General features: G+C 48.2%; 1 protein-coding gene across 1 annotated transcript; it reads left to right on the plus strand.

The window, feature by feature from the left end:
• Positions 1–4234: 4234 nt before the first annotated feature.
• Positions 4235–5207, plus strand: LOC124666547 (fasciclin-like arabinogalactan protein 11). Its single transcript, XM_047203889.1, has one exon. It carries the CDS (start codon positions 4235–4237, stop codon positions 4973–4975), a length of 741 nt encoding a protein of 246 aa, XP_047059845.1. The 3' UTR covers positions 4976–5207.
• Positions 5208–10045: the final 4838 nt, after the last annotated feature.

Below are 10045 nucleotides of genomic sequence, written 5' to 3' on the forward strand. Positions count from 1 at the left end.
TGCGTAAATGGGTGGTTATAAAGGTGGGATTAAGTATCCGGAAAGTATGAGTTGAGGCATATGGATCAACAGTGGGATTTGTCCATCCCGATGACGGATAGATATACTCTGGGCCCTCTCGGTGGAATGTCGTCTAAATAGCTTGCAAGCATATGAATAAGTTCATAAGAGACCACATACCACGGTACGAGTAAAGAGTACTTGTCAGGAGACGAGGTTGAACAAGGTATAGAGAGATACCGATGATCAAACCTCGGACAAGTAAAATATCGCGTGACAAAGGAAATTGGTATCGTATGTGAATGGTTCATTCGATCACTAAGTCATCGTTGAATATGTGGGAGCCATTATGGATCTCCAGATCCCGCTATTGGTTATTGGTCGGAGAGAGTTCTCAACCATGTCTACATAGTTCACGAACCGTAGGGTGACACACTTAAGGTTTGATGTCGTATTAGTAGAACTTGAATATGGAATGGAGTTCGAAGTATTGTTCGAAGTCTCGGATGGGATCCGGACATCACGAGGAGTTCGGAATGGTCCGGAGAATAAGATTCATATATAGGAAGTCATTTTATAAGTTTGAAAATGATCCGGTGCATTTATGGAAGGTTCTAGAAGGTTCTAGAAAAGTCCGGAAGAAATCACTTTGGAAGGCGGAGTCCCGAAGGGACTCCACCACCCATGGCCGGCCAACCCTAGAGGGTGGAGTCCCGGGTGGACTCCACCAAGGTGGCCGGCCACCCCTCCCAAGGAAAGGTGGGAATCCCACCTCAAGTGGGAATCCCACCTTGGGTAGGTTTCATGTCATATGGAAGGTTTTGGTTTGGGGTCTTATTCGAAGACTTGTAGACCAACTCTTGGGTGTTCCACCTATATAATGAGGGCCAAGGGGAGGGGGCCGGCCACCACAAAGCCATAGCTTGGCCGCACCCCATAGTGGCCGGCCACCCCCTCTCCCAAACCCTAGCCGCCCCACCTCCTCCACCTCTCCCGCAACGCTTAGCGAAGCTCCGCCGGAGATCTCCATCGCCACCGCCACCACGCCGTCGTGCTGCCGGATTCAAGGAGGAGCTACTACTTCCGCTGCCCGGCTGGAACGAGGAGAAGGACGTCGTCTTCATCAACACCGAACGTGTGACCGAGTACGGAGGTGCTGCCCGATTGTGGCACCGTCAAGATCTTCTACGCGCTTTTGAAAGCGGCAAGTGATCGTCTACCGCAGCAACAAGAGCCTCATCTTGTAGGCTTTGGAAATCTTCAAGGGTGAGTCTCGTTCATCCCCTCGTTGCTCCCGTCTTATAGATTGCATCTTGGCTTGGATTGTGTTCTCGCGGTAGGAATTTTTTTGTTTTCTATGCAACGAATCCCTACATTATTATCATGTAGAGGGACACCATGGCCAACATCAATGTCGCCAGGCTTCATATCACTCTACTCGGAGGAAAAACCACCAAGGCCAAAACCAAACATCCAATTATGGAGAAGGCAATATGCAAGAACAAGCTTAATTTGGGTGGGGAAAGGATGAAACGGTTTCTGATCAAGGATCTTGAATCTATTTTTCATAGAAATGACCCTCTCAATAGGTGACTCTAAGCCTAGAGTGTCCGATATTGAAAAGTTCGTGGGCGTCCCTTGGATAGTGCCTTGTAGAAACCTCATTGAGATTGTACCTAGTTGACCTGAACGGTAAAAGAATATCAAGATGACAAGCATATCCGGCATCATGGATTGATCCTTCCCATCCAGCTAACACGTATGTGAACTTTATATCGAAATCAATAGGGACAAGCACATTTTCACTGGTAGTGCTTTCTCCCCCTGTATGCATGAGATTGGCTTTTGAGCACTCTAGCAATGATATGAGTACCAAAAATTTCCCCAATGCAATCCCGATATGAACAAATTATTACGCCTCAATGCAATATAATCATGTCAAGAACTACAAGCTAGAGTTTCTCACATTGAAATATGGAAACCATTGGTAGCTTTCTTGTATCTTCGTTGGATTTTGAGCAGATGGTGGCTTTATCATCTATCCTCTGAGCTCTCTAAGAGCATACAGGATTTCTTTGACGTATTGGGGTATTGTCTCCGTGGATCTCCTCCATGTATTGTGAATCTTTATAAATCTATGGTTATGTCCAGCAACATGAGGGAACATTGCCAATTGCTATTTGATACATGTGTGGATGCTACCTTGAAGTAACCCCTCACCCTAAATGTTTTCACAAGGTGTTTAAGAGGGGCTCTTCTCATCTGAAGCATGATGATAGCCTCCAAATCGATATTGTTGTAGATGTAGTTCACATTTGTCATCCTCTCTCTATCACGTTCAAAAGTGGGAGTATTTGCGACAACGGGCCTCTTGAATGATGCTCTCTTGTGGATTACAAACATCCACGGCTTGAAACACACCTACAAGATAGCTACTTGAATGATGAAATTAAATCGATGTTGCATAAGTAACTATGAAATTTTCCTTAAGCTAAAACTAACTAGGTAAGGAGCTAACAATGGGTGGAAATTTGCCTCCCATTGTTGGTGCCTGAGACGACGGAATGACGGAGCCGGTGCCGGTGCCGGAGATCTTCCAAGTCAGAGCAGTCGGTGTTGTAGATCTATAGATCTAAATCACTGCCGCCTGAGTAGAAAACGGAGGAATGATTTGTTCTTCCGCTAGTGGTGACATACTAAGAGGGAGGTGAGGCTACATTCCACGCCACACCGCCCAATCATTTTTTCGCCTCCCACCATCTCCGCGTTTGCTGCCTCGCGCACGCCTTGCCTCTCTTTGTGCGCACCAGCGTCTGCTAACTAGATACGCTCGATTCGTGTGTTTCCCTCGAACCTGGTTTCATGCTGTTTTGAGGTTCGCGCGAGCCTAGAACGCGGCCTACCGCGAACAACCAAACAAGTATTTTTGTCCCATCGAAATCGGGAAAATGCTTCGCGAGCAACCAAACATATCCTAGAACTTGAGTTTCAAAGACCGTAGTGCGGTGAGCTGCCAACCATCAGAATCTGAAATTAACGGCAAATTGTCAAAGTTGCCAGCTTGGCAAGCCCCTCGGCAACTCCTTGTTGGGTCGCGCCATGATACCGCCACACGATATGAGGGTCCTTGTTTTTATTTACTTCATGTTCTGAGTTTAGTCAAGGCAAACTTTGTAAAGTGTGACCAAATATGTAGAAAATATACGAGCATCAACATCTATAGTATAAAATATGTGGTATTAGAATCTTCATAAAATATATTTTCATATTACGGAATTTTGATATTATGGATCCTGGTATTTTTTTATGTATTTTCAGTTAAAGTTTACAAAGTTCAACCTTAAGTAAACCTAGAAAGCAAAGTGAAAATAAATGGGAGAGTACTAGCCCTCTCGAGCTTTCAATCCAACTTTTAATGATAGGTGTGCGCTTAGCACGGCAGCATTTCCTCAGGGCATCTCCAGCGGGGCGACACATATTTATATCCGTTTGCGTCGGGCACGGACATAAAAAAACGTCCGCATGTCCGCATGCGTCTGCCCCTTCTCCAGCGGCAGGGACGCATTTATTTGACCGCATGTGTGATTAGAGAGGAGAGAGAGGGAAAGATTCTGTTTGTGTGGCTAGGAATAAGCGCATGCGTGATTGAAGGAGGAGAGAGAGGGCTGCATGCAGCCCAACCGGACACAAATGGACGCGCGGACGCGTCCGCAGAGACGCATTTCTGGCGCATATTTGGTCCAAGTTTGCGTCAGGACGGACACTACGGACGTTTTGCGTCGCCCCGCTGGAGGGTGTTTTTGTCCGCGCAGACGCAAACGGACGAAAAAGTCCGTTTGCCTCGCCCCGCTGGAGATGCCCTCACTGCCGTTGGCTGCGCCGACTTCTCGTGAGCAATATCCATTCGCTTGACCTCACAGACTCTCACAGCGCATGGGCCATGGCGGCTGTTGTTTCATTGCGTCGCAGAGCATCGCATGGCATCGCATGTTTCCCTTTATTATTCCACGGGCACATCATAACCTCTCCGTCTCCGGCAACCACCGCTCGGTACGCACCATCACACCAGCTCACCTCCAGCCGTGACCCTTGCCCCACCCCACGTCCACCTCCCTATATCAGCCACCCCTGGTACCCATCACACGCACTGCACTGCCGCCCTCTCTTGCAGCCTAGCTCCATTCTTCTGCAACCCACAGAGCAGAGCAGCCACACAACTAAACAAATGGCGGCGATGAGGAGCAGCATTGCTGTCGTGGCGGCGGCGTTCCTGGCCATTGCGGCGGTGTCGCACGCGCAGGCGCCGGCGCCGGCGGTGACCCCGAGCGGGCCGCAGAACGTGACGGCGATCCTGGAGAAGGGCGGGCAGTACACGACCTTCATCCGCCTCCTCAAGACGACGCAGCAGGACACGCAGCTCAACAGCCAGCTCAACAACTCCTTCAACGGCAACGGCTACACCATGTTCGCCCCCACCGACAACGCCTTCAACAACCTCAAGTCCGGCACCCTCAACAGCCTCACCCAGCAGCAGCAGGTGGCGCTGGTCCAGGGCCACATCCTGCCCCAGTTCTACACCATGGAGTCCTTCCAGACCGCCAGCAACCCCATCCGCACCCAGGCCTCCGGCGCCGACGGCCCCTTCACGCTCAACATCACCACCACCGCCAGCAACAGCCAGATGAACGTCTCCACCGGCGTCGTCGTCGTCTCCGTCAACAACGCGCTCAGCGTCGTCAAGCCGCTCGCCGTCTACACCGTCGACAAGGTGCTCCTGCCCCAGGAGCTCTTCGGTGCCAAGGCGCCCGCGGCCGCGCCCACCGCCGCCAAGGGTGATAAGGCAAAGAAGGGTGACGCCGCCGCCGGGCCTGTCGGGTCGGATGACGACGTCACGCCCGCGGGGAACGCCGCCGGCGCAACGACCGTCGGGTGGGGCGTGGCTGCCATCTCCGCCCTTGTTGCCTACCTCTTGTGAGAGTGAGATCCCCCGGTGCTAGTACCCACGGATGCGACCACGAGGCCATCATGGCCATCAATGTGCATATAGAGTTTCTCTATCGTCGGTTGCCGCCGCCAGCCTGCCGGCGGTGGTGTTTCTTTCCCTCTCTGTTCGAAGTCCTTCCCTTCCATTCCTGTTCTTGCCTCCTTGCATGGTGGTTTTGTAAGATTTGGGTTATCTTATTGAATTTATTATGTGTTTGAGGTCAGCATGTCAATGATGCGCTACACTTTGAGTATAGTAACTTGTCCTCGGTAGTGCGATTTATCAGAGAATTGTGGTGCCCGGCACGGCAAGAGACGACTGTCGGTGCTTTACTCGCGTTAGGTGAGCTGATAACGACCTGACCTACTAAATCAAGCTGAGATTTAGCTACCACATGCTGATTAGGACGAATTCTGCTCAAAATGGGATAATAGTACATGTCGTAGAGTTTTCGATTTTGGATTTATCAAAGCGATGGGGTCCGACTAGGCTACTAATCATGGAGTTGGTGGAAGTGTGGAACAGAGTGGCCAAGCAAAAGCAGGGTCCATTCTTTTACACCACCACGTGCTGCCGAGTTCGTTCGGTAACGAGTCCATTTCATCGCAAATTCGCAATAGTACAAGTACTATATCCGCTTGCATGGAGAGCAACACCAATGCAACAGACTCAAATTTGCTTGAGGTGACAAATGTTCGGTTTGCCTATACTCACTCCGTCTCAGTTTACAGGGTTTACGCGTGTCCCTAGATCGTAAATTAGACGATGGAAATACAACATATGTATTATAAAATAGGGATTTCTATTTTCGTGTCCTCGGTTCCTTAGTTGTGCTCAGTTTTCCCCAGCTCCTTAGTTTTTTCTCAGTTTTCTCCAAGACCTTGTCTGAAACCATCACAGGTGCTGTAACGGCCGGTTGCCCGACGGTTGACCGTTATCTTCTGACTAGTGGGGCCACGTAGAGCCCGCAAAGACACGTCAGATCATCCATCTTTGTTTAACCATAAGCATCGCTGTATCCCTGACCAAAACGCGCACGAGTGGAGCTTCGGTATATCGAATGACAAGTGGGCCATGGCGCTGATACAAGGGGCAATACACGGGTAGGAATAGATTTTTAAACGGAGCTCTACAGCGATGGCACGGAGGAGGTGGCTCGCGGGGTGCCGAGATGAGATCGACGTCCACAAAGAACCGCATGAGGCGAGACCGGACGCATTAGATAGACATGAACTAGACGCGTTTAACCATGCAAAGAAGAGAAGAAATGGTCGACGACATCGACGACTACCTCAAAACTTTGATCGACCGTGTCCGACACGAACGCGAGCAATGTAGAGAAAACTAGTGTCTCTCCTTTCTGGCGTGTATAGATGGGTGCTAGAAGAGTGTGGTGGCGAAGGGAAAGACCTCGCGGTGGTCTGTGGCGTCCAGCATAGCGGGACGGCGTGGCCGTGCCCACAGCGACGTGCATGCATGTTCGGCATTGGCATCAGCATGTACGTTCGGCATTGACCTCGGCGGTATCTCTGGTGTGTTAGTGATCGAATGAGGGGACGGGATTGAGGGTGCATCCCGACGGTGACCTAGCAGTGGCGGCGAGCATAGCCGTTCTGACCATGCCGATATCAGCATCGGCATCGTTTGGAGGCTATGGTGCTCGAATCAAGGTGGGATTTGTTTCTTGTACGCCAAAAGTGATTTGAAACAAGTTTCGTGTTCAAGTTTAGGTAACGAAAGTTTGTAACTAAGCCCAAAATTATACTAGCGCCATGGTGAGGGTCTTTTTGATAGAGCTATACGGTTGGGCAAACTTTTTTGACACTTTTTAGATAGGGTTCCTTGTTGTTACACGTATGGCATCATGTATGGCAAATTTGGGGTTATTTGGAGATGTTCGAAAAAATCACTTTGCTTAAACGCATGCCGTTTCGTCTAACTGAAACCAGCTTTTCTAACAAGGTGATTTATTCTACCTTCTCTAAATGATCTCAAATTTCATACAGCTGATCTTCTATACATAGATAGATAGATTGTTTCGTTTTTATATTATAATACCCAATTGATTTTCAGGTCAAAACCTCGAAAAACAGCATCATGTATGGCATCATTTTCGCCCTAAATTTCAAATTTTGTGAAACTTTCCCTTTTAGATATTCCTTGTTGTTATAGATATGGCATAATGTATGCCAAATTTGGTTAGGTCTCACTGAAACCAGCTTTTGTAACAAGTTAGGTTTTTTCGACCTTCTCAAAAGAGATTTTTTCTACCTTCTCTAAATGACCTAAAAAATCATACAGACGATCTTCTATACAAAGATGGGTAGATTGTTTCGTTTTTACATTTTTTTGAACTTTTATTTCCCTTTATAATACCCATTTGTTTTCAGGTCAAAACCTCGAAAGTTAACATAAGTAGATGGTGAACCCTTCCAAACTTCAAATACAGAGATAGATAGATTGGTTCATTTATCATTTTTACCGTGAATAGTAATGGCTACAAGAAATCGGTGATGGTTGATCATTTTTAGCGTGAAAAGTAATGGATACAACAAATCGGTGATGGTTTATCATTTTTTCGTGAAAATTAATGGCTACAACAAATCGGTGATGGTTTCTCATTTTTTGCGTGAAAATTAATGGCTACAACAAATCGGTGATGGTTTATCATTTTTTGCGTGAAAAGTAATGCCTAAAAGAGTTTATAATTTTTAGCGCGTGAAAATGAATACAGAAAACCGCCCTTTAGCATACTTAGAGAGTGGAAGGTAACCGCCGAGAGAGAGAGGGGTTATCCTGCCCGTTAGATCATACGATCAACGGTCGGCGGGCACGATCCGCGTGACATGGGCTAGACCAATCAGGGCAATGTTGCACGTGTGAGAGAATTTGTGGAGGGAGAGGGCAAAACTGAGTAGTATCAAGAAACCAAGGGCACCTATGTAATAAACAGACTAAGGGATTCAAATATGAGATTTAAAAAATGGAAAATGCGTGTTTTGTACAATGAAACCCATCTTGGCATATCTCAAACTATTTGCAATACAAATATACATGAGTGTGAGAATTGTGGCCTCATTTAGACAAAGTATGTTTTGGGGAAAGTTGTTTTGGGAAGGGCTTATTGTGGAAAACCATGCACCTTCATAGCTACTAGGTGATTTGAGAAGGCCTTTGAGAAATGGCAATTTGTGGTAAAACTTGATTTATCTATGACTTATCTATGTTTTTAGAACTGGCAATTTGTGGTAAAGACTCCATGATTATGTGCCACTATTTTTCGGAATTTTTTGCACATTAAATGAATCATTTAACTAGTTAATCCCATTTGTTGACTGTATGTTGACCAGCCACTTGAGGGTAAAACTGAGCATATTGCACTAGCCAGTATTAGCACTCAAGAGGAAAACTGAGCACACAAAAAATGCTAGTATAATACTCGAGGTTATACCTGAGTATATCTAAATTTCCAGGATTAGACTCGAGGACGCGTGTTGCAGTGCAGAAATGGAAGACGTGCAATTGTTGACGCGTAGACGCGGGTCGCGGTGCAGAAGTCGAAGACGTGGAATCGTGGACGCGTGTCGCATTGCAGAAGTCCAAGACGTGCAGACGTGCAGCGGTGGACGCGTAGGACGCGGGTCGCATTAACCACCCCTCGCCTTTATAGACGCCTCCTCCCACTATCTCTGTCACTCTCACTCGCCCACGCAACGCCGCCTCTCTCACGTCCCATCATCTTCTCCAAAGCAAAAAAAACTCTCTCCCTCTCCCTCTCCTCTGCCGGCGAGATGGACAAGGAGAATGCCAATCCCATCGTCCACGGCTCCAAGCGCGACGCCTCCCTCTTCGACGCCGTCCCCTCAACGGAAGTCACCGCCGTCCCCTCAACGGATGTCCCGCCTCCTCCACCGGTGCATCGGAGGCTGCTGCCGCCGATCGCGGTCAGATCCCGCCGGGATATGACCCCTACGAGTATGTGCCGTACGTCCCGCCCCCAAACCCCTACGACACCTCCATGGAGGACGCATGGAACGAGGTAACTACGGTTTGCTTCCCTTTTTGTTCCCCATTCCTTTTTGAACCCTATTTTTGCTGGTGTAAATGGATCTGTGGATGGATGAGTATTGGGCTAATATTTGCGCCGATTTTATTCCATTTTGCTTTGATCCCTCCTTGATTTCGTTTAAGATTTGGGGTTCGGCCGTTCGGTTAATTTATGCAAGTAATAATGGGATCTCAATCAGTTAATTTATGCAAGTAATCATAGGATCTCAATCAGTTATTTTATGCACGAATCAAAAGATATCAACCGTTTAATTTTGCAAATAATCTGGAATGTGTTCAAGTTCAGATCCGGAATCTGTTTCTTTGCCTATGATGAATCGGTGGGCACAGATTTTTACAGGGAGGGTTCAGCGAACCATTTCGTGTACAAATCTGTTGTGCATGAGCTTTGGTTCGCTGACTACATCCCTGTAGACATATAATCGTGTCCACTCTAACTGAGGCTGCATCTGTTTTTCCTAACTTTGTTATCATGCATGTTAGTCATCGTTGCAACTCATTCACTAATAGTTCCCGTTTGATATGGATCAGCTGTCTAGCAGCGACGTCGGCAGCGACGACGAGCACCATGACATCAAGACTCGCCGGGTGTTGCGGAGGCTGCAGGTCGGCCAGTACGTCTCCTACTTCGCCAAGGGTGTCTACAGGTGCCCCTTCTGCACTAGGAGGCTCGGCGGCACTGACTTCAACTGCCTCCTCACGCATGCCGAGAACATCGGCAACACCAACCCCAAGGTCGGCGCGTCGGTGAACCCCCACTCCTTCCGCGCCAAGCACATGGCGCTCGGCATGCACCTCCGCAGCATCCAGCGGGTGGAGATCTCCACCGGGCGCATGCCTCCACTCAAGCCCAAGGCTCCCAAGGAAAGCAACAAGTGGAGGCAGAGGCAGATGGGGTAGGCGGAGTACTGGACGTGTGTTGCTGCTGCCTCCTCCATTTTGTTGTTGGGATCCCTTTGTTGTTAGCTAGGGATCCCTTGTTGTTATGTTGTT

This window comes from Lolium rigidum, chromosome 6 (assembly GCF_022539505.1).
Source record: "Lolium rigidum isolate FL_2022 chromosome 6, APGP_CSIRO_Lrig_0.1, whole genome shotgun sequence".
Classification (NCBI taxonomy): Eukaryota; Viridiplantae; Streptophyta; class Magnoliopsida; order Poales; family Poaceae; genus Lolium; species Lolium rigidum.

Excerpts from the sequence above, each read along its gene's own strand:
- LOC124666547 (XM_047203889.1), top strand. The coding sequence starts at position 4,235 with ATGAGGAGCAGCATTGCTGTCGTGGCGGCGGCGTTCCTGGCCATTGCG.